At 54.0% G+C, this 26,531-nt stretch overlaps 8 protein-coding genes across 8 annotated transcripts; 1 reads left to right on the top strand and 7 right to left on the bottom strand.

Moving 5' to 3' along the window:
* Positions 1-2,114: 2,114 nt before the first annotated feature.
* On the bottom strand, positions 2,115-3,080 carry G647_06509 (uncharacterized protein; the record flags this gene model as incomplete). Its single annotated transcript, XM_008730829.1, has 1 exon — positions 2,115-3,080. The coding sequence occupies one exon, from the start codon at positions 3,078-3,080 to the stop codon at positions 2,115-2,117; it is 966 nt and encodes a 321-aa protein (XP_008729051.1).
* Positions 3,081-5,254: 2,174 nt separating this feature from the next.
* G647_06508 (uncharacterized protein) lies at positions 5,255-6,145 on the top strand (the record flags this gene model as incomplete). Its single annotated transcript, XM_008730828.1, has 3 exons — positions 5,255-5,351; positions 5,418-5,695; positions 5,837-6,145. 3 exons carry the CDS (start codon positions 5,255-5,257, stop codon positions 6,143-6,145), a joined length of 684 nt encoding a protein of 227 aa, XP_008729050.1.
* Positions 6,146-6,255: 110 nt separating this feature from the next.
* Positions 6,256-7,117, bottom strand: G647_06507 (uncharacterized protein; the record flags this gene model as incomplete). The annotated part of the gene is made up of 2 exons (XM_008730827.1): positions 6,256-6,603; positions 6,674-7,117. 2 exons carry the CDS (start codon positions 7,115-7,117, stop codon positions 6,256-6,258), a joined length of 792 nt encoding a protein of 263 aa, XP_008729049.1.
* A 3,911-nt stretch (positions 7,118-11,028) lies between these two features.
* On the bottom strand, positions 11,029-12,374 carry G647_06506 (branched-chain amino acid aminotransferase; the record flags this gene model as incomplete). The annotated part of the gene is made up of 2 exons (XM_008730826.1): positions 11,029-12,044; positions 12,116-12,374. 2 exons carry the CDS (start codon positions 12,372-12,374, stop codon positions 11,029-11,031), a joined length of 1,275 nt encoding a protein of 424 aa, XP_008729048.1.
* Positions 12,375-12,941: 567 nt separating this feature from the next.
* On the bottom strand, positions 12,942-16,847 carry G647_06505 (uncharacterized protein; the record flags this gene model as incomplete). Its single annotated transcript, XM_008730825.1, has 1 exon — positions 12,942-16,847. The coding sequence occupies one exon, from the start codon at positions 16,845-16,847 to the stop codon at positions 12,942-12,944; it is 3,906 nt and encodes a 1,301-aa protein (XP_008729047.1).
* Positions 16,848-19,463: 2,616 nt separating this feature from the next.
* G647_06504 (uncharacterized protein) lies at positions 19,464-20,635 on the bottom strand (the record flags this gene model as incomplete). Its single annotated transcript, XM_008730824.1, has 2 exons — positions 19,464-19,678; positions 19,789-20,635. The coding sequence occupies 2 exons, from the start codon at positions 20,633-20,635 to the stop codon at positions 19,464-19,466; spliced, it is 1,062 nt and encodes a 353-aa protein (XP_008729046.1).
* Positions 20,636-21,632: 997 nt separating this feature from the next.
* G647_06503 (5'/3'-nucleotidase SurE) lies at positions 21,633-22,940 on the bottom strand (the record flags this gene model as incomplete). Its single annotated transcript, XM_008730823.1, has 4 exons — positions 21,633-22,005; positions 22,082-22,298; positions 22,360-22,612; positions 22,737-22,940. 4 exons carry the CDS (start codon positions 22,938-22,940, stop codon positions 21,633-21,635), a joined length of 1,047 nt encoding a protein of 348 aa, XP_008729045.1.
* A 796-nt stretch (positions 22,941-23,736) lies between these two features.
* G647_06502 (uncharacterized protein) lies at positions 23,737-26,487 on the bottom strand (the record flags this gene model as incomplete). The annotated part of the gene is made up of 1 exon (XM_008730822.1): positions 23,737-26,487. One exon carries the CDS (start codon positions 26,485-26,487, stop codon positions 23,737-23,739), a length of 2,751 nt encoding a protein of 916 aa, XP_008729044.1.
* Positions 26,488-26,531: the final 44 nt, after the last annotated feature.

Raw genomic sequence — 26,531 nt, 5'->3', positions numbered from 1 at the left:
GTGGGCAACTAGACGTCGAGAACCTCGACCTCGAATTGGTCATGCATGCATATACACACACACACACGGTAGACTGGGCATGCCGGGCCTAACGCGGATCTGGACGATGAAGACTTGCCGGGGTTGAGTAAACATCGATGAAAGGTTGACTACGCAAGCACATCGGCCCTGCGTCAACGGTTCGGGATGACTCCTCGAATTCCAGCATCTTCACCGTGGGAGAGGGCCTTGGAAGGCGAAGTATTCCCCGTCCCAACATACGGAGTATACAAAGGTGGTTGCTTGGTCTTTTGCATTTGACCGCCCGCACAAATTAATGTCGAGTAATTAGGTATATTGTGATTGCCCACATCATCTCCTGAGTACAAGAGGCGCACTGGCTCCTTATCCCCGGATGAGTCGTTCCGTCAATGTCGGACAAAAGCATGACTTGTGCAGGGGAGACAGTCAGCAATGCAGAAAAAAGTTCGGACGAATTTCCCTCACAGCACTCGTACCAGCATCAGGAACACGAGGTACGCAGAAGCGGGCATCGCGGTGGCGAGCGTGAGAGTCCGATTCGGCCAGCGGCAGCCACGGCGGGCGGGATCGGATTTGGACAGTCAGGCTTCCACAGGCCACCGGCCTCGCGGCAACCCAATGAAATCCGCACCGAATCACTGGGCGGAAGATGCGACGACCGGTTTGCGCGAGTAGCCCGGGCCCGCCTGTCTTTGCCTTAAGGTTTGAGGGAGGCGGTGTCTGCAGGAGCCTCGGCGAGCTGGATGCACCAACGTTAAACTACTAGGTGATATGCTACGTCGGATCCGATGGCGCGTCTGATGACCAGCATTCTATCCCACTGGGAAGGCTGGCGGACGAGATCGCAGATTGGAGGAGATATTACCGCGGCTACATGTTCTTCCCGGGTAGATCACGTATCCCGTCTCTCGTGCCTGATCAGGAACGGATCGTGCAGGAAGGTGGTAAAGTGCAAGGTTTGTCTTAGCGTTGCCGTCAATCCATGATCATCCTTTGACACCCGTCCACTGCTTCCGGTGGAATGTTGCTGGTGTTTTCGACTAATGTTGGGTCTGTCCTTCCTCGATATGGTTGCAGGTTCGTGGCTCTGGTCGCTAGCTCTCCGTCACAGTCTACCACGACGCCAGAGTCCGGCTGGACAAGGTTATCCGGAGTTTGAGGGGTTTTCTTGCAATGAAATCATGGATAAACGTGATGCTATGCGTGATGCGAGGCTCTCGTGGGCCGAGTCGACCAGATGAATCAACATGTCATGATCCACGGTCGTTACTTTTGCTCAGTCTCACATAGGATGTCGAGGGGGACCGGTCAGTAATTTCGATTGACACCGATGCGAGACTGGTGCACTGTGTAGTGGCAGAGAGGCGATCTGTGGCCTCAGGTCCTGGACAGTAGTAGCACGTAGGTGTCATTTCCGGGCATCCTCCCTTAGCCGTACCCCGCCAAGCTCCGCCGGAGTTGATGCGCCGGTCGCTACCAGGTCCATTTCGATTTTGCTGGGGAGAGAAGCAGTCGGACTACTATCGAATGCAGTAAGAGATTGTCAGAATGTTACTTCTAGTGAGATCTGTTGAGAGCACATGCTTCTGCGAGCCCCGGTGCGGCCGAAGAGGATTCATGTCAGATCGATGTAAAGTGGTAGTCCACTTTCCGGTAATCGATGGGTCGAGCGGCCGAAGGCCCGGATGATGCACTAACGTGGTCCTCACGCGGCACCATGATGAGCAAGCAGTACCAGAGCAGATAATGGGCACTTTGCAATGGTGGTAGCATGACCTGGTCACTGAACCCGTCTCACGCTTGAAAGTGCGACATCCGTCCACCGCAAGAAGGAAGGCAGGGTTTAGAGAGCGAGCTGGGAAGGAATGCGTCAGGTGCGACCAATTGAGATGCCAGTTGCAAGTGAGAACGCATGTGAAAGGCGCAAGGCGTGTCATCATGCTAATTGGGTATTGTTATCATTTTGGCGTAAATCTCTAGCTCTGATGACCGTTCCCGTCCTCCATCGCATGTAGGGACGGCATGTGGCCTGAACGGTGACCAAAACCACCGCAGCCGAAGGCCATGTGCGTACTCGATTCGGTAGCCAAAACTCAGGTCGATGCCTCGTCAAGATCGAAAAAGTCGTCAACACTGAGTGCACCATAATCATAGATGACAATCCCTCGGTGACTGCTGACATCCTTCTCATCTTGTGGTTCCTCGGTCGCCGGGCTCAACCCAGATGAATGCACGTCGTATTCCCTCGGTCTTTCATCACCAAGGCCCTCGGCACCCTCCTGTGCAGTTGCAGGGAACATTGTCCGTAGCAGCGACTCGTCAATCTCAGAGTAGTCCTCGGGCGCCACTTCGACTTTGCTTTGGTCCTGTCTGCGCTTGCGGGTGGGAATTTCCTCTTGCTGCATTGGAGGAGTCCCACCCAGTAGATCTTCCATCAAGTCTCGTTCGTTGTCGGTGAGGCGCATACCATCAAACAGGTGGCCGAATGGTCCGGAGCGGAACTGGTCACACACAGTGCCAGGGGTTGGGCAACTATCGGTAGAGGCAGGAGATGGAGCTGAATCTAGTACCAGCGAGCCTGGGGAAGGCACAGCATCCTCGGCGGTATGAAAACTCGTGTTGGGACTGCTGGGGCTTGTGTAACGATGGCTGTCTTTAGGATGGAGGTGACGAAGGTAGTTCCTCAGAAGTGAAGGCTCGATGAAGCTCGGGAGACATGACTTGTTGCTTGTTGGGTGCTTGGACTGCTGGGTTGACGTGCTGCTCACGGGCGGAAACAGCGCTTGAGAGTCCGAGTTCGACCTCTTCGTATGGGGAATTCTGCTATCCTCGGGGCACGATGACCGTATCCCATGTTGTTGCGCCGTCAGTGCAGAGAGCCTATGGCGCTCTTGACCCAAGTTTGTCTCATAACTCTGCCTCCGCTGTGCTGCTGGAGCCCCCCTTACCCCTCGCGGAATCCCAGACTCCAGCTTCCTCCTCTTTGGGGCCGGTTCATGCCATTTGTTCCCAAGAGCCTCAAGCTCAGCCTGGGGGAACAGTAGGTCGACAAAAGACATGGTGGCCAGCTGCTTCAAATATTGACGTCAAACACTAGCCGCTGATGATATCCCGAAGCACTGATGTATATCGGAAGCGGGCACGCAGGATTTGTAGAACTCACGGGAAGCAATAGACGGCGGGAACGGAAAAGGGTTTATAGTCAGTGTTCACAAAACGAGGGACCAGGATGTGGGTTTGGCGGCCGCTGGACAAGGGTCTCCATCATACAACAAGGGCAGTGCTTCCCACCGGCCGTAAACAAGGGGTTCGATCAGCCGGAGCCTACTGGGTATGCAACACCTGCAGTGCGGATCGGGTATAGGCTTGGGATGATGCGTTTGCCAGGGGAGAGCGGATAAGCATGGAGCATAGGAAGAGGAAAGAATACGCAAGTGTTCGGAGCCAATAAGCCCAGGCCTGGTGCGCCTCGCCGCCATGGGACGACAAGGCGAGTGCTCCACGTCAGAATGGGCTGACTGAGAAGCAGTGTCGCAGCTAACATACTTAGCGACTCAGCTGACGAATAAGGCGACAGATAAAGGTGGGAAAGCCGTCCACTCAGTACACAAATGGACTTGGCTTTTCAAAGTTTCAAAGAAGAAATTTTAGATATATGCGGAGTTGCTTTCGGGGCGATGTTGGGGGGGGTTCGGGGCAAACTCCTCCTCTCATGACGAGCACCAAGACATGGAGTCTCCGTAAATCCCCGTTCGAGCCTTTGCTCTGATTCCTCGCAGCCATGCAACCATGTCTGGGGATGTGGCAAGCTGGAGACTGGGGGTGGCAACATATTCCGTATTGAGCTAAGCGATAGCGACAGAACATGATACATACGGAGTCGGCGCACGGTCAAAGGGGATTTCCCGTTGTGACGCGACTTGGAAATTGTGCTTCGCATTGGACTGACTCGTCGAAGGTGCCTGGAACAGTGCTTTACTATGCAAGACGTTAGTAACTCATAGTCGGTCTCGCCGCTCAACCTTGTCTGTGGCAGCTCGACTAACTTACCGGTCTTGGCGCGATCACGTGCACCGCACAACCCTTTCCTATCATTTTCAGCCAGGATCGGCTCCAAATTGTCAACAGCCATCGTCTGAAGCGAGACACTACTGACTCAGTATTTGGTAGCAGAAGATCTCCTTGCTAGAGCTGTCCCACCGCAACTTCAAGCTCAGCTGAGCATTTCCAGAGGCATTTTCTGGGACATCCTTCGTATGTGGGACACCCATCGTCTTGGCACAACCAGGATCTTCGGATCCGAATTTCTTAACCACGGCACGTGGCTCGGAAAGACCAAAGCTGCTTCCCACCGGCTATTTGGGAACACAACGGCTTTCCAGCGAGTTGCACAGTACGTACGTGCCCGAGGCTGCTTGCAGTGCCTCTGCCTCTGAAGCAAGAAACTGATGAGCGCGACTACTGTATGCGAGTCCGAGCCTCATCAGCCTTGTCATAAATGAGGCACCGACCCCCTACGCCTGTCTCTCCATCATCACGGCTTCCAGATGCCAAACAATACCTCGCCGTTTCCAGTCAGGAAAGCAACCGCACAAATTTGCAGCACATGCTCCTTGATCCTCAGTCGCTCCGTTCGTGCTTCGTCCGTCCTGTTGCAGATCGCATGTCCGTTTTGCAGCACTGTATCCAGGACATCTCCGGCTTGATGTTTGAAATCATTGAGACTTTACTCCACAATGTCAGAAAGTCAGAATTTAGCCAAGTTCCAGCCAATGTACGGGGTACGGGGTACGAGGGGCGCAACACCCGCTCAACCGACTTTGACTACTCCAACTCCAGAGCGAACTTGCCAGCTCTCTCACACTGTTAGGCCAGCTTAGTCACCAGATACCGGAACAAACATTCTCGTTCCACAGAGCACCCAGTAATGGTATGCTGTTCTGACAAATTCGAACACCGCACACAGTGCCATGGTCTCCTGAGTGAAGGCGACTCCGAAAGCTACTGAAACTGCGATTGTGTAGTGGGGAGCTGATTCAAAGCCCTTAGATGGGAGCGTCATCTTGGAGACACCGATTGTTGTTTTCTGATTATTCTATCGGTCTTCTGGCCGCTGCTTGCCAGCCCTAGCGAGCCACGCCCTTATCAAAGCCCCCTGGCGTCCACAGCGCCTGGCAGACGTTCCTGAATATCAGCCATTGGTCAGCCTTGCCATCGGCACCGGCTAAGCAGCATGGGGCGAGCAAGAGCCCTGGATGACAACTGGTTTGGGGTCCAGGATCCGCGAAAGAGGAAACAGATTCAAGACAGATTAGCACAAAGAGCGCGAAGTTCGTCACACTGTCCTCCACAAAGACTGTCTGGTGTATCCCTTTTCCGCTGACACGCTCGACAAGGGAAGCGCCTGGCAGAAGCCAAAAAGCCATCTGAGGCACTCAGCAGCGAAGAACACGGATGCGAGAGCGCCTCAGACAAGTCACCGCACAGCATTACCACCGTTGGCAGTTTCGGTGGCGAGGGCAGCGTGACAGACGAGTCTCGTCGTCTCGTTGCGATGGTACCTCGGCTGCCCTCGGGGCAACAAATCATGGTAGCGACAAACAAGGGAAATTCTGGCATCATCGCCACGATTTCCAATTCCATCTACGGAGCTCTGTATCGAAATGGCGCAATGGTACGTTTCAGCTTGGGAGATCTATATCTTGCCGATAGTGGTGGGTGGGAGGAGGGCAATGCGTGAAGCCGTGGCCGAGCCTCCTTTGTTTTCCTCTTGCGTCTTTGAAGGCACTTGCGCTGACTCTCCAAAACTTGGAAGATGGGCATCTCTTGCGCGGTCTCTTGTTCGAGCAAGTCCTGCACAGTTGGCCCCGAAATCCCCGAGTCATTACGTCCCACCGAGCTACAACTGACAGTCGTGCATCCTCGTTGGATCGATCGCTTTCCATTCCCAAAAATGAGAGATAACGTGATCACGCTGATGGGTATCATCGACGAGGAGGAATTTTTGGCCGACTTGTTCTGCCTCACAAGCTTTACCTTGGACTCTGGTGCAGCGCCATGGGATCCCAAAGCGTGGCGGATTGGAAAAGAGTTCTCAGCAAAATGGGGTTATTTATTCTACTAGGAGGATTCCAGCATTTCGAAAGCTACCCAGGGGCAACACATGAGCATTAACTCGTCTAGCATCAATTGATGATCTCATCCGTAGGTTCAATCTCCATCCAACACTACATCTCATCCTGCCGTCGCAATCGCCTTGACGACGATGGCAGCAAGTTCTTGAGGAGCAGTGATATTGGGGCAATGCGCCGCGCTCAAGCGAAGAACATCCACCTTCTTCCCGCTCTCCCGTTCGATACCGGCAATCACCGATCTTTGAAACTCCGGCGGCAAGATGACATCCTTCTCACAAAAGATATACGAGACGGGGATCTTGTTGTACCCCGGATATGTAAGCTTTCCCTCGAAGCTGGACGCCGAGTGATAAGACATCCTCTCCGCCCAGACCTTGGCCTCCTCGAAAGGCAGATCCGAAAAGGTCAACTTGGCACTTTCCTCGGTAACATGGCTCATGAACTCGCCCTGTGTTCCGCCAGTCAGTCTTTCTGCGGTCCTGCAACCAGAATCCCCCCCTCCGAGCTGCATAACTCACCTCTATGTTGATGAACGATGGGACCAACTCGCCCATCAGGTCCTTCAATGAGTTCCCCGGTGTCGGCACCACCGAGGTGACGTATACGAACCTCGAAATCCCACCGGCTTTGCCCGCCGCTTTTCGCTCCTCCTTTGAAAGACCCTTGGAGCACTCGGTCCCTGGAATGCCGCCGTACGAGTGTGTCACAATGACGACGTCCTTCCCCTGGTCGGCCAGTTTCTCCACGATGTCGCGGAAAAGGTCCGTGTCGTCCTGCATGGTCGCCGCTTTCTCGCCCCGACGAGGCGACCGAGCGGATGATGGCAGTGTTTCGACGATGGCCTCGTAGCCATGCGAGCGCAATGCGTCGACGACATCGGCGTAGAATGGGGCCGGCGAGAACGAACCCGGGACGATGACGAATACGGGCTTGTCGACGTTAGAGGCCGGGTCTTGAACCATTTTGAAAACCAGGACTAGGAAATGGGAAGCGCCAAGACTATCGGCTGTGACAGTCGCGCTGTATGTAGCTTGGGCGGCTCCCTTGAGTCTTTGACTGTGACGGGTCGAGTCAGCCGAGGACGTATCTAGGCCGCAGTTTGGACGAGATGGGCGCGCGACACTGACTGATAGACACTGCACGTAAACGCGTCCACTTGATGCTCCCAGCGGTCGATTAAGCTAGAAGGTTCCTGCACTTCAAAGTAGAGTTCTGGTTTGCGTGGATATGGACATGGACATGAATTTCATGAATGATAAGGAGACGGACCTCAACTTCAACGCTCGCGAGTCGAGTCGAGAGTAGAAGGGACGGACATAGCACAGACAGCAACCCTTTTACGAGAAGGCATAGTCAGAAATCAGCGCACGACCCCTCATTCATCAATGAATAATGTAGAGTCTCGGGTTAGGAAAATCAATGCGGCAATCCAGAGTCAGAAATTGGTGCCGTCAATGTCAGAATGTCCTCGGCAGCCAGCAAGTCAGCAAGCAAGCTAGTTGGTGGAATGGCGTGGCGTGTGGTATGCCGATTCTACATCGTCGCGGGTCGTATATACACAAGGTTCAATACCACAGGAATGCGCTCTGTGGTGATACATCAGACGACCTTACGATCTAGTCGCGAGGGAGCTCACCATGTTGCTGTAGGTTCGAGTGGCGGATCCAAGATTATCGATATACATGTTCCATGATGATGATGAGAGACAGTATTATATCTCCGGGAGAGATTCTACGCATGCTTGTATGCTGAAATGATGTCTAGAGAGAACAACTTGGATTGAGAGGACAGCTGACCTACGACCACGAGAAAATAAGTGAGTTAGCGAGTACGTACGTGACTGAGCGACCGACTGAGAGAGTGACGATTGAGCGAGGTGAAAGATACAACACAGCGTACGGCGGACGGAAAGCTACAAATAGATTATACATACTTACGTGGGTTACGTAGGTACAGAGTGGTGTACATATATATGTGTGTTCACAAGGCTGAAAGGGGGGAACATGCACCGTGACTTTCCTCGTCTCACCTATTCTACCGTACCTCGTACAGTGCTCGAGTCTGAGTCTCATTCTGAGCCTGAGCCTGAGTCTGAGACTCGTACCCGCAAACTCAATCTCCCCCCAACTGAGGCGAAGCTGTACGGTGTAGAGATGAAGTACTCTATGACCCTTGCAAGACGCACTCTCGAATGCGAGACGGATGACGAGGGACGGGCGCAGCGCGACGCCTCATCGGCCTCAACCTCGCATCATACATTTTCCATGATCCCAGGCATCACGCGTTCAACCAACTTCCTCACCTCTTTCGATAACTTCTTCTGAATTTCCAAGCCCTCGACACTGGTCACGGAGTCGGACGGCCCAGAAATCCGAGAAATCCCATTCAGTTAGTCAGTTGTGTGTCTGAGAACAACCGAAGGAAGACTGCAGTCGTGAAGAAGCAATAAAAAACACAGTGGATACTAACCACGCAGTCACCGCACAGTCGCTCAAACACCGGCCATGCGTCTCCCCTGCGCCAGCTGCACCGTGTAATATCGTCCGGGCTCCCACTTCGGCCGACCGACCGCGCCAGAACAGTCCTGAGCGGCTCAAAGAAGATGCGGAACAAACCGCCCCGCGCTGCGCATTATCCCGGTCTTGACGAAGCCGGGGTTGACAACCTTCACAATGATGGTGCCGGGTTTGGCCTTGTCTTTGGGTAGTCAGAATCAGACTTACACTCAGACCGAGTGGTCTGGCTGGCTAATATGCTCGCGGGCCAAGAGCAGAGCTACAGTACCAGTTTGGAGACGTGGGATCTGGTGGGAGTAGAGGCCAGCTCGGTTTAGCATCGGTGTGGATTCTCGAGATAAGGCGGCCTGAACAAGCTAGGTAGTAGGTAGTAGGTAGTGGGTAGTAGGTAGTAGGTAGTAGGTAGTAGGTAGTAGGTAGTAGGTAGTAGGTAGTAGACACACGGCATTGAACAGCACCGTACGACCCAGCGAACGTGACGACGCACTCCTTGTTGAAACGCACGGACGTCTCGCGGAGCTTAGGAAGCAGCAAAAGGCAAAGAAACAAATACACATCAATGGTCGACTCGGTGACCCCGGCCAGCGAGAAGTCGTACTGTAGATCACGACGCCTGCGGTTGTTGGGCAGCGCATCTAGCCTGTCGAGAGTCGTCGACGCGCGGTCCGCAAACGGCTGGACGCCCGCATACGAGGCAAGGTCCAGATCTCATACCTCGACGACGCCCGGGCCGGCTCGAATGTGGATCGTCCGATCGACTGACTGCGTGGCTGTCTGTCTCGCCTTTGCATCTGCTTCGCACGGCGAGGAAGACTTTCTCGGCGTCTAGACGGACGGAGTGACGCGCTGCTTCGAGGCCTACACCCACGTTCGAGCCGGTCACGATGATGGTTTGTCCTGTGTACGGTTTGGATGACACTGGGAGGGTCTTGAATTGGGTGGGAGTGGGTGAAGTTTGCCACGAAGGACGAGGCCGGGGCCGACGAGGCTGGCCATGCCGACGGGGGATGTCGTGTAGTGTTGTGATTGGGATAGAGATGCACCAGATAGCTAATGAGGTCGAATAAGACGGTGACCAGCGATACATGCACACTCAACAGTGCACAATATGTGTGTTGGAGACGAGGAGGGTCGCGACACCGTCCCTGACGTGAAGAACGATCGGATATTTCTCACAGCAGGTAGTGCAGCTGGTCGTGCGCACTGCTCATGCTTTCCTGTAGTCCGTCCTTTGTATGCACGGGGGCTCTGACTCGGTCAGATGCTGCCGTGAAGCTGAGCCTGTACACGCGTATCTGGCTCAGAGATGCGAGGGTTATCTTCTGTATAGTCTTCCGCACCAGGTGCGGTTGCAGTACGTATACATCTCCGTACGGGGTCCAAACTCGAGACGCCTATCCAGCACGAGCGTAGTGATGAAAGCCACATTACAGTAGCTAGTGCGGGTGATCAGGACGAACAGACAGATTTGCGGGTCTGGTGGACTGCAAGAAAGACATTGACATGCCACCTCGTGCTTCATGTCGAGTACATACGCTTCTCCGTGAGAGCTCGATGCTTGATGCGCGTGGTAGGCTGTGATCCTGGAGGACTCACGCCGGCGGGATACTGTGTGGAGCCGAAGTATTCTCATACTGTGAACGGAGTAGGTGGCCGCTGAAATCAGCCAACGAATAATTACCACCTGACGCAGACATACCTTGTGCACAGTATGTACAGAGTATATTGCAATCTTACAGTACAGTGTCAGACGGAGCACCCTGCATCCTGCTGACTTGTGAAATCCCTAGCATTTGGCCCTCTGGAGCACGCCGGACCGTGTACTGTACTCCGTACTCCGTATAAAGTAAGATCCGCCGGAACATACACAGTGCAGTAGGATAAAGGCTTTTATTATCTTCGACTCGAAGCACGATACTCCGTATAAAGTAAGTGATATCCACCGGAACATACACAGTACAGTAGGATGAGGCTTTTGTCATGTTGAGACTCGAAGCACGATAGTCCGTATTTGCTCTTCCATCTCCTCTTCTGGTCGCCGTTACAAGTCGAGGGGCCAAATACACTTGCGGTACGGAGTACCAGGAATGGAGACTGGCCGTGGGTGCTTCAGAAGGCCAAGGACAGTCCAGGACAGCGCAGTTCTGGTGATTACCGAGTACAGTCAAACGCGTGCCTGTGCCGTACCTAGGTAGCCTTTGGTTCACCGACCATCTCACAGAACGGATGACGTGTCGATAACGGCGTTTCACAGAATGCTCTTTTTGGCAGACTCAACTATACAGACTCTAGACGACATACGTCAAGGCGGACACTGTTCGTTCCTGTACCCACATCATCCTGGGTGCCATCCCTACCTACTGAATCTTCACACTCCAGGGATGATCCTCATCACCGTACTGGATGCCCTCGATCCAACCTTTCATCCTGCTCGCGATCTCTCCAGCTTCCTCGGTAGGCTTCAACCCACAGTCCAGCACACGATCTCTCCAAACGATCTTCCGCACGGGTGCCACGATGGCTGCGGTGCCCGCGCCAAACACTTCGATCAATCGTCCCTCGCTCTCGGCTTCGGCCAAGTCCTGCATCTTGACGTAACGTTCTGCCACGTTCCATCCCTCGGGCTCTAACCGCTCTCGAGCCAGTGCGAGCACCGAGTCGCGCGTGACACCTTCGAGGATCGTCCCGTCGAGCGGTGCCGTCAGGAGTTCCTTCTGTCCCGTCTCTTTGTTCTTGATGCAGACGAAGAGGTTCATCGTGCCGACCTCGGTGATGTACTCTTCCGGCCCGAACAGCCACAGGTTCTGGTGCAGACCTTTCTTCGCCGCCTTGAGCTGGGGGACGATGCAAGGCGCGTAGTTTGCGCCCAGCTTCTTGTCGCCGACGCCGCCGGGCCAGGCACGCACGGCATAGTCTGTCGCTTCCAGCGAGATGGCCTTGAAGCCGGTCGGGTAGTATGGGCCCACGGGGGAAGCAATCACATAGAGCAGTGCAGAGCCGGGGGGTCCCACGCCCAGCGTCCGTTGTGTCCCAATCAGCGTGGGCCGCAGGTATAGCGAATAGCCCTTCTCGGAGGAAATGAACCGTTCGTCCAACTTGCACAGCGTGCCGATCAACTCGGTCAGCTTGTCGCCGTTAAACGTGGGCAACGCAATGCGCGCGGCGGATTTGTTCATGCGCTGCATGTTCTTGTCCGGCCGGAACAGCCGCAGCGAGTGGTCCTTCTCGCACTTGTACGCTTTCATGCCCTCGAAGCATTCGAAGGCGTAGTGGAACACGCACGTCGCCGGGTCGAGCGAGAGGTTCTGGTACGGCGTTATCCGGGGCGGGAGCCATCCTTGCGAAGCCGTCCATTCAATGGAGAGCATATGGTCTGGAAGTTTCGTGTCAGACCTGGGCCTTGTCCATCGTGGTCAATCTCCTCCCAAAGAGCACCCAACATACCTGTAAAGGTCCTCCCAAACACAAGGTCCTGGTTCGGTACCAGTGCTTTGGGGGTAATGGTCTTGGTGACATCGAGTTTGGAAGGGTCGATGCCCGGCAGTTTTGAGGACAGGTCATCCTCCACGTGTAGCGACTCTAGCCGTCGTCTCGACGTCGAAAACAATCTGGGTGAGGGTAGGAGCCGCAGCGAGTCGTGCTTGAAGGGGGACGAGGTGAGAGCGCGTGCGCATGGGCTGCGCAGTAGCCGAGGAAGCGACATGGTTTGTTTCTGTTCTATTGCCCTTTAACCATAGAGAGGGAGAGCGAGAGCTGGGTATTTATGGCAGCAGCAGCAGCACCAGTCGACGAGCCACTTCTGAGTCACGGTATCGAAAGCTGATCGATGGCAGGCTATTGTCGAAGGGCGGGCGGCGCGGCGTTTCGTGGTCAGCTACAATTTCTCGAGACTTAATTAATTAGGTGTTATTCGTCCTGCGTCCTGCCTCCCCCCGACATCGGTGGTTCGGCTCACACGACGCCCCCAATTTCCGCCTCTAAGCGGCTCGCTAGGCACGACGCGCAGCAGCTAATGGCTGGCGCCGCTTTAATAGGTCCGGGGAGTCCCCGTTAACTCCAGACTGCGGTGCTTTGGATGCGGCCGACTCTGTCACTGGCCGATTCCAGTTCCTGATTCTCGACTTATGGGTTCGCTAAATCGATATATGTAGTTCTACCGCTATGGAAGGAGAAATCGTGAAGTACCAAGTACGGATGGGCGCATGCCGCTCAGTCGCACACCGCTGGACTGGTATCAACGGCATACCATGTGCATCCCCCTCAGGGCCTCTCAAAGGGGCAACAATATCGGCAGGGTCGACTCATCCAGCTTGAAAGCCCACAGACGGCCAACGGTTCCATCGCCGTGGAAGGAATCTTCAAGCGCCGGTACATTGTTGACACCAAAGCAGTATCGGGTGGGAACCTCGTCCGTGTTCTCGTAGTATTCGATCACGGTAGCACCAGCGGCTGATGCGTCCCGGATACATAATTCGAGGGCGGTCTGCAGGGTCCAGCCTCCGTAGTTGCCATCGTCACCCGGTAGATTGTTGAAGCCAAATACCGTGGTCATCCAGCCGACTCCGCCAGCTGTGTCGCCTTGGAGCGACACATGGCACGCATCATAGAACTCCTCATACGTAGTCCCGTTGGCCAGCTGGACCGACTCTGCAAGTTGCGAAGGTTCGCACACGTCTGGTGCTTCGGTGATGGCAAAGCCCCAGACCTTTCCGATTGTCGCGTCGGGATAGAAACTGGCGGTCGTGGCAGGCAGGTCGTTCACCGCAATACAGTACCACCAATCGTCTGTGCCAATGTAGAACTCGAACAGGTTGCCTCCTTGCGAGATTGTAGTGTCAGCACACTTTTGGACAGCAGCATCGAATGTATATCCAGAGTAGTCAGGAGCTTGCCAGTTCACTGACACGACGCGATTGAGGTTGACAAGTCCGCCAGGTGTATTGCCCTGGAAGGACGTGCTGCAGCCCGTGAAGAATTCTGCAAAGATCGTCCCATCTGCTGCGGTAATGTCATTGAGTGGCGCGTTCTGGCACGAATTCTCCCAGACGAAGCCCCAAACGTTAACCACGTTGGAGTCGACATAGAAGGAGGAATCGTCAACAGTCACATCGTTGACACCTACGCAGAGCCAATTCTGATTGACGTCGACGTAGAATTCAACTGCGGTGGCGCCATTGTCAACGGCGAATTGAACACACCGGCTTACGGCCTGGTCGAAGGTGTAGTCCTCCCAGTTTGCCGACGCACGCCACATGGTGGCGAACTGGTTGGGAAAGTTCGCCAGCCCGCCAGTTGTTCCTCCCTCCATCGACTCGCCACAGCCTGTGTAGAAGTTGCGGAAGGTCTGCGTCGTGTCGTAGAGAGCGGTGACATGACCAATCGCAGAAGCTGTGCATGCAGGTGGCGGTGTAGTCGTTGAGGTGGCTGAGGCCGTGGTCGTACTTGAAGTACTCCTAGAGGTCGTCGATGGCGAAGAGTTAGCCACATTGATTGGCGGTCTCGCATTAGTTCCTGATACCTTGATTGCTGTATCTGCCTCAAAATCATAAGGCTGAAACTCGATCGATGTGTAGATGAAACCACACAGATTGTTGTTTGGCGCATCCCTGTATTCAATAGAGACAGCATTGCACGAGGCGTCTTCGTTGCACTTGTCAATGCAGTCAGATAGAGTTGCCACGTCGGAATAGCTGGAGAAGAACGTCCATCCGTAGTAGCTGCCTTGTCCACAAAGAGTCTCCCATGCATCTCCATTGGTGTCGGTGAAGATCGCTCCATTGTCACAGGTAGGTGCCGGGGTTGGTGGAGTTGTGGTTGTGGTGGGTGTTGCCAAAACCATCCTGCTAGGTAAGTACCAACCGTACGCATCAGCAATGCCACCGTAAGGCTGGAATTGCGCCGGGTCATTGGAGATATCGTTCAGAGTCCAGCATACCCATCGGTTGTTGTTGCGTGTATCGGTCTCGAATTCAAAGACTGGCGAGCCGTCGCTGTCAGCGATGGAGGCGCATTCCAGCAAGGCCTCCTCATACGTGTAATCGGTGCGTAGGTACACATAGAGATTGTTGAAATTCAAAGACTGCCAATCCAAGGACAATCCACATCCAGAGGAGAAAAAGTTGACCCAGGAATTGCCATTGGTGGTCGTCAAAATGTCCCCAACTGAGGCGGAGGTTTGCACGCAGTTTGCAGGTGATGTCGTGCTTGTCACACTGGATGTGGTCGTGGTCGCAGCCGTCGTGGAAGGGGTCGAAGCAGAAACAAGGTTGTACATGTAAAAATTAGCCTGAGGAGGGGAGTATTCGTAGTCGCCTGTCTCGTCGTTTTCCAGACCGGCGTCGCAATGCCATTGATTTTCAGCCGGGACCCAGAAAGTCCTAAAAGCTGTCATACCTTGTTGCACAACATAGTCGGCACAGTACTGAATGGCATCGCAGTCGGACACGCCCGCCGGGAGGGGTGTCGCTACAGCCCAGACCCAGTTGAAGTTATACTCCACACATCCAGCCTCAACCTGTGACCATACATGTGAACCCGACGAAACTGTTTTCGTACTGCAGAGGCCGGCGCACGTTTCCGTTGCCGGTGCTGAACTGGAAGTCGTGGTCATGGTGGAGCTCGTGACCGTGGGAGTGGAGAAGATCGCTGATGGCGTGGTAGTGTTTGCTTGGTAGCCACCAGTCAGGCAAGTTTTGGAGCTGTCATTATCGCTGCAGTAGCCCTGGGCACCAGTGCCAGTGAATGAGGCAGTCAGGCAGTATGACCATTCGCCATATACAGCGCACTCCGAGTCCCACATACATGGTCTGTCGTAGTAGAAGGTGTAAGCGCACATGTTCTGTCCCCCTTGCACGCGGTTAAAGCATTGGCATTCTTGAACGCTGTCATAGATGTACACATCGGGACAGTGTACGTGGTCGAAGTAGCTACTGTCAGGCGTGCAGATCGGTGCACTTGCAGGTACAGTAGCCATAACACCAATGGTAGTGGTCGTCGAAGTCGGCGTTGTGGAGCTAGAGGAAGTAGTTGTGATGCTTGGGCTGTCATCATCCCCAACCACTTTCATAGCATTCATAGTGACAACTGTCGAGTCGTCGACGAAAAAGCCATCATCTGCCGTGAGGCCGATCCAAAAGCTGCAGTGCCACTTGAAGTCCAGTGATGACTGATAGTAAGTCCATACACCAGCTCCAAGCTGCTCGGCGTTCGCCACGCATTGGCTCAGGAAAGCGGTGGGGTCACTGCTGTAGTCTTCATTGCCTGAAGTGGCTATGGAGTAACTGCTGCCAAGTGTTGCGGGAATGGCAGCATGGCAACTGTAGAAGAATTGCGTGTATTGAGTGCCATCGGGGGCTGTCTGATCTTCCAACGGTAGGATGGAGCAATTAGGTCCACTTGTCTCCTCAGTCTTTGTTGCGGTGGTTGTGCTGGTAGTCGCCGCCCCTCCAGAGGTTGTGCTGTCCAAAGAGGTTGTACTGGTAATCGAGACGTAGACTGTCGTGGTAAGACTTGTAGAGCTGGAAATAGCAGTCGTGGTGGTCAGCGAGGATGAGCCAGTGGTTGAGCTCAGACCTAGACTAGTCGAGGTCGTAGTGGTCAACAAGGAAGAGCTAGCGGTGGTAGAAGCATCAACCGTAGATGAGGTCGAACCTAGACTCGTGGAGGTCGTAGTTTGAGGCGACGGCGTTATCGAACTAGCAACTTCGGTGTTATATGAGTCTGGGTCTGTGTTCGGCACGGGAGTAACGGGAGCACAGCCACTGTCCGTCGCACCTCCAACACTGACGGACATCACGTTGTTGGCATCGACACAAAAGCCAGCTCCTGGCATGACAAGAGCGCCACCAGTGAATGACCATATAATTGTTGTTGGCAACGCTGACACTGACGGATAGATCATTAAAGGAGAAGTCCCTGGATTACCACTGAAGCCAACGACCAACCCAGTGCCGAAAATCATCAGCACGCCATCGGAAGTGAGGACGAAAGACACAGCATCAGCTGTAGAGGTGACACGCGTCAGTGTTCCATTGACATAACCAACCACCGAGATGTCTCGCTTGTGCTTATTGGCACCAGCGGAGTTGAGCTGAATGGAAAAGGGCTGACCATATGTAGGACTCGACGTATCTGCGGATGAAGTGGTAGAAGACGAGCCTACAGTGGTCACAGCCATGGTCGTGGTCGTCATGCTTGTGGTGCTGGTTGGGCTGTCATCATCAGCTGAAGTAGCTGGAGTCGTGTCGACGGACGAGGTTGAATCCAAAGTTGTGGACGTTGTAGATCCTGTCGTGCTAGGAACACTTTCCCGATTAGCGGCCGTCGTTGCCGACGTAGACTCATGTTCCGACCTCGTCGAGCTCGGTATTGAGCAGTCTGCAGCAGGAACTGTGATGGTCCGCACCTCGAGGACCTCTCGCTTCTTCAGAGTAGTCGTGATGGTCTCCATTGAGCATTCCGATGAGGTGGTCGTGTCGGGCACAGTGCTTGTGGTGGTTGTAGTGAGGGTAGAAGATGTTGCCTGTGCTGTTGTGACGTCCAAAGTCGAGAGCGAGGACGTCGCGTGTGTCGTTGTCGCGCGCGAGGTAGAAAGTGAAGCCGTAGCGGTGGTGCTCGGCTCAGCAATAGGCGATTGGGCGGCAGTGGTGGTTGAGAATGCGGTGCTCGAAGAAGAGACCGGGCAGCCCTCAACGGTGGCAACAAGACTGATAGGTGTGCCATCGCAGGCGCTCGTCCCGAAGGATACATAGACAACTCCACCAGATCGCATGCAGAATGAAACATTAGAGTGGTAGAGGCTCCCATCATCACCAACCGACCAGCCGTCCGTCAATGCTGCTCCGCTAATACCGTTGATGAATTCAAGGAGTTGCAGTCCAGACGATCGAGGAGCCCCGAGAACAAGTCCGTCACTATACCGTTGCAGCGCACCTTCAGCTGACAGCGACAATTGCACAGCCCGATTGCAGCCAGAGACCAAAACACCAGCGCCATCTTCAATCGTCAGATATTTGATATCTCTTCGAAGAAGTCTCCCTCCACCAATATTCAAAGTACACAGGAAGGGTGTCCCAGGCTGGATAGGACCTCCGCTACTAGTTGTGGTCGTGGTTGATGGTGAAGAAGTAGTAGACGAGCTCGCGGAACTAGGCTCGGATGTGGTCGTCGCTGCTGACGAATGACTGCTAGAGGATGACGTGGAGGTCGACTGTGATGTGGTGGAGCTAGTTGATGTCGTCGACTTGGACCAAGGAGTGCTCGTCGTCCTCTCAGATCGATGAGCGGAAGTAGAGGTCCAAATAGCAGATGTCGAGGCCAATCCGGAACTAGAGGCCGTCCTTGTATCCCACAATGTGTTGAGAGATGTCGAATACTTTGACGAGGTAGCTGAGTAAGAATGCAAACTTGATGTTTTGGTCAGGGCGCTCGACGAGGCCGACAGTGTACCCTCCCAATCATTCCAATCGTGTCCGTCGGATGTCTCAGCAGGCGAGGTAGGATAAGTGGTGCCGACACTGATGGAGGTAGTCGTATCGCAGGGACAAGTAAAGACAAATCTAGTGAGGGTCTCTGTGGTGGTGGTATCGTCGTGAGACGGAACCTTGAATGAATGAGCGGACGCCGCAAGGGCTAGCGCGACTGTGAAGCGTAGCAAGCCCATGACAGCTATTTTGTGAACAAAGGAAGGACGAAGGTCAGTATTCAAAGTCAATGCATGGTTGCAGGAGTCCGAAGGAGAGAGATCGAAGGTGAGCACAGCAGAAAAGCCACCTTTTACTGAACGCCTTGCCGCCTACCTGTACCAGCTCCTCTGAAGCCATCGAGCCATAGCGACACTGTGCCAAAGCATCGATCCCCACATCAGACCCCCTTTGATCGAGAAGGGAAGCGTCAACATGGCGGCTCCGAGCATATTGAAGTGAAAGCGGGGTCTGTTGGTGTCGAAAGTAGGGAGTAGCTGGTGGTGGAAATAGAGGAAAGGAGATTTTTTTAAACGAGAATGTCAAGCGTGGCTTGCGTCGAAGATGTGGCGCTGGCCAGAACAGGCGTGCTAACCACATGCTACCCACGTGGCTGAACACTAACCGGCCGCGCCGACAGCGTGGTCCCATCACGTCCCATGCAGGGAACACGCGAGATACAGGTCCACGAGATCCAGATCTCGATAGCCTCACGTGGCGTCGCGAAAACAAGACTGCACTATGGGTCAACGACCCCGATAGGGACATGTAGGAGTCATTGTCGACGAGCGTGTAAATGACGGAGCCTTGGGCTGGATTTCATCTGCTCTGTGCGTCTGTCACTGTTTGAGACAGTAAATGAGCTCTCCAGATCGCGCGACCAGTCAACGAGTAACTGTACTGGGTGGCTAAGATCTGATACTGCTCTGGCCGTCAGTTACCGTGGGCTCCATGGCCACTGTGGCAGCTCGAGGGCCTGTCCTGGGCACATTCCTGCCTTTTGACACGGTGCTCAGTAATTGCTGGTGAACTGGTCAGAAGTAAGGGCTGAGCGTTCGCTGATCTCGATATCAGAGTGTTTCTCTTCCAGTTTGTGTTGTCCCCTATCCTCCATAGTACTGTCTACTAGTTGCAAGACTGTCTTTGCATTGGGAAAGGTCTGTACTGCGTAGTCTTTTATCCAGCTGATGCGAGCTCAGCTTGGGTTACTCGTAGCATAGGGCGGCGTCACCCATCGCCCGATATGGCTCCCTCGGAGTCAAGTCTCTTTCCCCGCCGAACGCGAAATCCACCAGTACGTACTCCGGACTCCGTCCTTCATTCATCAACACCTACTTCTTATGCGCAGAGCCAGGAACAAGCATTCGACCCTCCATGACCTTAACTCCAGCTCCACACAGCGTCACATAGCCCTCTCTTGTCGCCGAGTTCGCCACGTCCGCGCCTCCAGTCCGCTCTGAGACCTGCTTCACCTTCATGGACGACTTCTGCAACGCCGCACCCCAATATGGTATCAAGACACAATACGTCGAGCCTGTCGCTTGATCTGTTGCACGCACCGTGTTAGCAGTGACAGCAGCGGCGGCGGCGAGGGCGGCAGGAAAATCATTTTGAAGCATCCAGCATCCAGCATGGGATATCCATTCACGCACGCACCTTCGCTCCCGTACGCAAACACGCGCTTCACAAAATCCACTCCATATCTAGCACCCGCGCTCGTGATGATCTGACTTCTCGTGCCGGGAGGAGAAGCCTCCATCAACGCCACCGCATCGATCTCCATTCTCGCCGCCGAGAAGTCGACGTCCGCGCTCAGCTCGATGACAAGGTCCATCAAGGCGTTCCTCCCCAGGGCTAGAACTTGCGCCGTCTCAATACCTAGCGCTGTTGCGATTGTCTGCCTTAGTTTGAGGTCCTCGGTAAACCATTCGTCCACAGGCTGGGCCGGGATCTCCAGCTCCATGGTCCTCAACACCCCATAGTCGCATCCTAGGTTATGGTCGACTCGGTCTCCATGGTCAATTCTCGCGTTATGATCGTCTGGACGCACCTGCGCATCGACCACGATTCCTCCCACGGTCTGGAATCGCATGGTCGCCCGGACAGGGGGATCACCCTCCGCAGACCGAGCAAGCAGATACGCCGCTCCCACGATCCCATGCCCACAGAACGGCTCCTCCTTGTACGGAGTGAATGACCGGATCAAATAGCGCGTACAATCTGCCTTGTCTGGGTTCGAGTCTCGGGGGGTAAGTCGCCGCAGCCCGTTCTCCTTAGAGCTCTTTTCGTCCCTCTCATGGTCGCCATTGCGTTTCTTGCCCTCATGATCCAACCGCACGAAAATCGTCTCGGACTGATTGAACTCTCTTGCCACGGCCTGCAAGACCAGATCGTCGGGCCACACGGTAAACTCGCCCTCGGCAACACCTTGATGCGCCCCATCGAGCAGGAACACGGGCGTCGGGTTGCCTTTGAAGGCTTCATCGGTCACCGTGTCGACCATGGTCTGTGATTGACGTCTCAGCACAAGACTCCAAAGCATACATACACATGCATTTGGGATGAGAGTCCAGCACGATACAATCAGATCTCTTCTCTCATAGACTTGGCAGTGTGGTGTGAAAATCTGATGAATGCCTGCCAGACAGCCTGAACGAACAGATGGACTAACGTACGTAATTCCATAGTATGGGCCCTTGTTTTTGCTCTCCCCACCCTGCCGACGACATACTAGACCGTATAGCCTTGTGTATGTATATGTATGTATGTGTGCGTTCGTGGGTACAAGTATACAGTAAATTAGTACGGAGCTCCGAGCTGATAGATGTAGCGTGATGTAATGCAATATAGAATCCACGACCTATCCGCAGAAGATGCAATGCAATGCGAGACGGAGATATCGTTACATATACCTTCAAGACCATCCGAGTAGGAGTGTGACGATGTGATATCCTTACACCTTACCCCTTACCCTGAGACATAGTTCTTTCTTGATGCATCTCCAAGCCCCCCTATCAAGAAGTTCCATACGAGTGACGAGCTGCATGATAAGTACATTGTGTCCAAGCTGGGGCAAGAGATCCGGGGGGTGGGACCCACATTACACATCCATCCCTTGGCCTGCGTCGCGTGGCATTACGTCTCTCTCTTCCAAGTGTCTAATTGTTAGGACAGTTATTCGTCCGTTTACATTTGTGTAAGTGGTACCTAATACCTGGATGTCTTCCGTATGATCATTAAAAGCCCTCGGGCGTATTTACAATGTTGCGCTTGAGCCTGGCTCTTTGTTCCGAGAGTCATGCCCCCGTTTGGCGAATCTACACCATACCATTGACATGCATTATCTTGGTCTCGTCCTCATCCTCTATACTCGTAAGCCCATCTAGGCTTCCCGGAGAGGATGTCTCGCAGCAGCAACTTCTCCTAACAAATCATTAGTTGTCGGTCAAGCATAACGGCTCGGATCCTCCTGTGTGCCCAAGGACTCTGCAACAGGATAATTACTCACTGCTCTCGGTCTCCCTGACCTTCATCATCATCTTTGCGTCCGGGTTCTCATACGCCACCAACGGCTGCAGTGCCGCTCGGACAGAGTCTTGCGCGGCACCCAGAGGCGCATCGGTGTCGATGGTGAAGACCGACACCGCACCGTAGCAGCCGTTGTCGACGACGGGGGTCTCGCCAGGCAGGGCGCAGTTGCCGTTGATGCACACGTTGTTGCCTTCGGTGATCAGGTTCGCGAACGTGAAGATGCCGGATGTGGCGTTCCACACGGCCTTGTCGGTCGTGCCACCGCCGCCCAGGCGGGTCTGGATGAACGGCGGGTTCACGCAGGAGTCGTTGGTCAGAGAAGTGATGAACGGGGTGTTGACGCTACATCCCTGTGAGTATGCTTGTGTCACGCAATATGCGAGCGAGGCGATCCCCCTTAGCTCCGAGGGACACTTACTTGAGTCCGTAGCCCAGAGGCAGAATGCGGTCCTTACCGCGAGTGGCATTCACGAGCTGATTGACCAGGTTGGTGGCCAATTGCGCTTGGATGGTGGCCGGGTCGGGGTGGCCAGAGGGCGTGGTCTTGTTGATCCACGTGTAGGAGCGCTGCTCACTGTTGGCCCCCGAGAAGGCGATTCCGGGCAGGTTGCGTTGGATTGCAGCGTAGGTGCCGGCTGTGATTGCAGGTTAGTATGGAGTTCCCCAAATCTATGCACAGAACTAGGTCTAGCATACCGATCGTTCCAGAGAGCGTGTAATAAAAGTATCCTTGATTCAGGCCGAAGTTTGGTCCTCCGACATACAGATCAATAGATCGGTTGCCATAGAAGTTGGGAATGACATAGTCTAGGGAGACGTAGGTGACGGCAGCTGGTGTTCCGTTGTAGTACCAGATGTCAGGGTCATTAGGATCGCGGCCGATCGACGGGGCTCCAGCCGGGATGAGGTCGAACTCTGTGTTGACGGCGAGTGACTTGTTGCTTGTGAACTGTAGGCAAGTCAGTATCTGTCTCTATGCTATAGGAAAAGAGGCAGTAGGGCTAAGAAGGCCCCTGCTTTGGACAAATTACAAGCTCCACGCGACAAAGGCTTCTAGGACAAGGAGAACTTACGACTGATCGACCACCCATGCCGCTCTGGTTGTCGGCCGGTGCCACCATGATGACCTGATGTCCGCTTTCCTTCAGCAAGCGATAAAACTCTCGCACTTGGGCACTTCCAAAACCATCATCGTTACCCAACAGGATGGAGATGGCGGACGATGTGCCAACAAAGGCTGAAGCCGCAACGGCGGCCGAAAGAAGCGAGAACTTCATGGCTATGTCGCACGGCGAGACAACGAGGTGATCGAGCTACAGTAGAGTTCAAAAGCCTGCAGAGTGTGTCTGAAGCTCCCAGACTGGGGAGCTCCCGGGAATATATAGGGCTGCATAAATCCAACGGGTGGTCGGGAAGCTTCCTCACCAACTGTGTAGGAATCAAGCTAGAGGTGCAGGAATAGGCCGAAGCCGTCGAAGCTTGCCTAAGACCAAGCCGTCGACGTCTTCCATGATGCAAAGTCGCATCTGGGTAACACGTGGGTGGAATGCTTCTGGTGACATCGAAGTAGTGAGGACTGATTGAGCTGCCCGATCTGGTTAACGCCGATAGTCAAGGGACGTCGTGCGCAAACCATTGGCTCGCGTTAAGCCTTGCACTTGGCTAGAAGTCAAGACTTTCGGTCGGCACCCCAAAAAAGCTTCTAGTCGGCCGCAAGCTGCCCGGGGGCGTGAACTGACTGTCTCCAGAAAGTGACGCCATTGGTGGTATTCTTGTCAGGAACAATCTGCCGAATCCGCCACGCTGTATGGTCCTGTGCATCTACAGGTGAATCATGCCATTGGTGGTCGACGACATAATCTGGTGATCCAGTCCGTTGTGCTCTGTTCTTTGCCAATCGGATGCCCACACGCTCGATATCAAAAAGCCTTAGGCATCAACGATATTAGCCCATCCTTCGCAGCTTCGAGGACATTGCCTGTGGTCTTGCTACCCCAAACAGTAATACCCATCAGCTTAGTGAGAGGACGAAGATATCGCCAGCGATTCAGCCTCGGTTCACGCCGCTGCGCCTCAAAGAAGCGATTCGTATTTGTCTAGACCTGTTTTCTTTTGCGGAGACAGCTGCTGTTGAGGCTGCTGTGGTTGCAGTACATTCATTGATCCGGCGAAGCCGCTAAAACTATTCCCAGGCTGCGAGGCCATTCCGAGGTTATTGTACGTTGGTTGCGGCCAGACACTTCCCTGTGTGTTCATTCCAGGGGCCGGTGCTATACTGGGTGCAAGCACTGGGTTCAGCGACCGTTGGGGGCCCGGCGGCGGCGGAAGTTGCCATGTCGTATTCGATGAGACCGCTGGCGGAGACATTGAGCTTGGAGGGTTGGCAAGGTAGTTCGTAGGGTGCTTCACCTGGTGGTGGTTTTGAACAGATACGGACGGGTGTGAGGCAGCTGCCCAGGCCGAGGCTGTTGATGGCTGCAGAGGTTGGAGACTGGGAAACGCCGAAACATTGACGTCCGGTGTGATTGAGCGAGATATCGGTTGCGGCTGCAGAACAGGTAGAGACGACATTGTTCTGTTCGACGGCATCTTCGCGTTCGTGGCGGTTGCTGGAGCCCACGAGAAGGAAGGTGGGTTCTGAGTAAGCTTTTGCCCTTCGGAGAGAGCGCCTGCGAAGACATCGTTCTTGTCAGTATCTTTGCTTCCAAGCACGAGCTTCTCGAAGTCGTCTTCCGTCCCAGCGAGCTGATTTCCTTCTGTTATTCCGTTCCTGGGCGAGATCGGCAACGTAGAATTACCCTTCGGCTCAGAAGCTTTGCTCAGGGAGAGTTCTTGCAATCTCCGAAGCTGTTCTCGTTCGATTTTCGCCGATAGTGACTTGATGACATCCATGAATGACTTGAACTGGCTTAGGTCGAGCAAAGGACCAAGGCTGAAATTCCAGAGGGTGGGCAAGACATCAAAGGCCAAGAAATCTGTGTCTGCGACAGTGCCAATCTGGCGGAAAACCTTCAAGGCGGCCATCATCACTGCTGGCTCCTTGGTCTTGATGGCTTTCAAGAGAGGGACCACTTTCTCCTGCATGGTGAACTTGTCGAGGCTTGAGGCATTCTTGCCCTGTCTTTCTGGCTCGACCTTACCAGAATAGTCATCCATGTCGCTTTCAGTGCGGACCGTGGACACTCCACACAACACACCCAATGCTTCAAGGCCACGAATTTTGATGCTCAAGCTGTTCGTCTTACTGAAGACGCCAGCAACCACGGGGAAGAGGTCATGCTTCACTGTTGAGAAATCAAGCAAAGGCAGAATGGTCGGTAGCGTTTGGAGAGCAGCATCGGTCAAGGAATGAGTGGAAGACTCCATCGCCAAGAAGACTATCGGGAGCAGGTCGTCCTTGAACTGCTTTGCCGAGCAATTGTCGGCGATAAGCTGGATGTTGCTGAGGGTCGACAGCAGGGCGGCTTCCTTGCTACTATCCCTATCTTCAGACTTGGACTTGACCAAGAATGTATCTCTCATCCTTGGGAGCACCTTGTCGGCCATGATTTCCTTGCTGGAAGGGATGATTTTGACGATAAGGAAGATATTCTGCATTATCAACGGCACGAGCTCGCGGTCTTTCATCTCATCAAGCAGCACACCAAGTATCTTCTTTCCCAGTACTGAAGGCGGAAATTGAGGCATCACCCGACCAAGACCTTTCATGAATTGTGTCTTTTCGACCGGCGTTTTCGCGGGGAAGGCGTCCAGGAATCGTATGGTGTTCACCAAGATGTTGTCAAAATACTGCGACTGTTGGAATTCCGTTGCCGTCATTCGCTGCGCCGGCCGTCTGGTCAACATCCTGGGAAGTGTAACATTGAGTTCGCGCGGTAAAGCATCTTCAGATAGGAAATTGTTGGCACTGGTAGGCACAGTAGAAGCATTGCTGAAAATCTTCTTATACGTCGACTGATTTCCGTGAGTTTCAATAGGTGACCTGTGTGGATTCCTGTAGCATGCCAAAATAACCATGCCCAAGGAGAATATATCGGCCAAGAAATTGATATTAGTGTCGAGGACGAAATCGGGCGAGGTATAATCGAGGTCCAACTGCACAGATCGCGGTATTCGAGAATCATGATACAGAACCTCGGAAAGCGGGATTTGTGGAACAGGTTGGTGTCCTTCGGCTCCATCGGGGGGTCCTGCAAAACCCAGTCCTGAGATCTTCCAGTCCGACTTCGCGTTGATAATGATGGCGTCTGGATTCAAGTTTCCGTGGACAAGCTTGGCAGAATCGTGGAGGAATTCCAACCCTTTAGCCACCTGGAGCAGACCTTTCTGGATCTCCAACTCATCCATGTCTATTTCTTGTAATGCTCTCGAAGCGGTACCATCATTAGACGCGGATCTCGAGATGCCTCTGTCAGGTCGGCCACCACTTCTGTCCTTTTGTGCCAGCGCTGCAGCCAAGGAGCACAAAACGGGCTCTGTCGCAAACATCAACCCACCGCTGCGGGTCTCCTCGACGGGCTCTACTAACTGTAGGATCGAAGGGTGACGCAGCCGAGCCAGGCTGCTGGCTTCTTTCCTCAGTCTCTCTACCACTTCATCCTGGACCTTGCGTACCGAGGCGGCACTAGTAGCACGTGCTCCAAACCCGCTGCTGGTGACATCAAGAGACTTTCGGTCAAAGACGAACACCGAAACTTCGGCCCCGGTATTCTTCTTCTTGGCGTCGAATATGGTCCAGACGCCAGCCGTGGCAGAGGGCTGCTTGGACAGTTCGTAGTTTGATGTGATATTTGAGGAAAAGGACTTGAAGGCGGACGAAAACATTGGCGGCTAAACTCGGACATGAGAAGGCTGCTATCTCACAAGCA

Source organism: Cladophialophora carrionii (genome assembly GCF_000365165.1).
Source record: "Cladophialophora carrionii CBS 160.54 unplaced genomic scaffold supercont1.5, whole genome shotgun sequence".
In the NCBI taxonomy this organism is placed as follows: Eukaryota; Fungi; Ascomycota; class Eurotiomycetes; order Chaetothyriales; family Herpotrichiellaceae; genus Cladophialophora; species Cladophialophora carrionii.
This window is presented reverse-complemented; position numbering and strand designations above follow the sequence as displayed.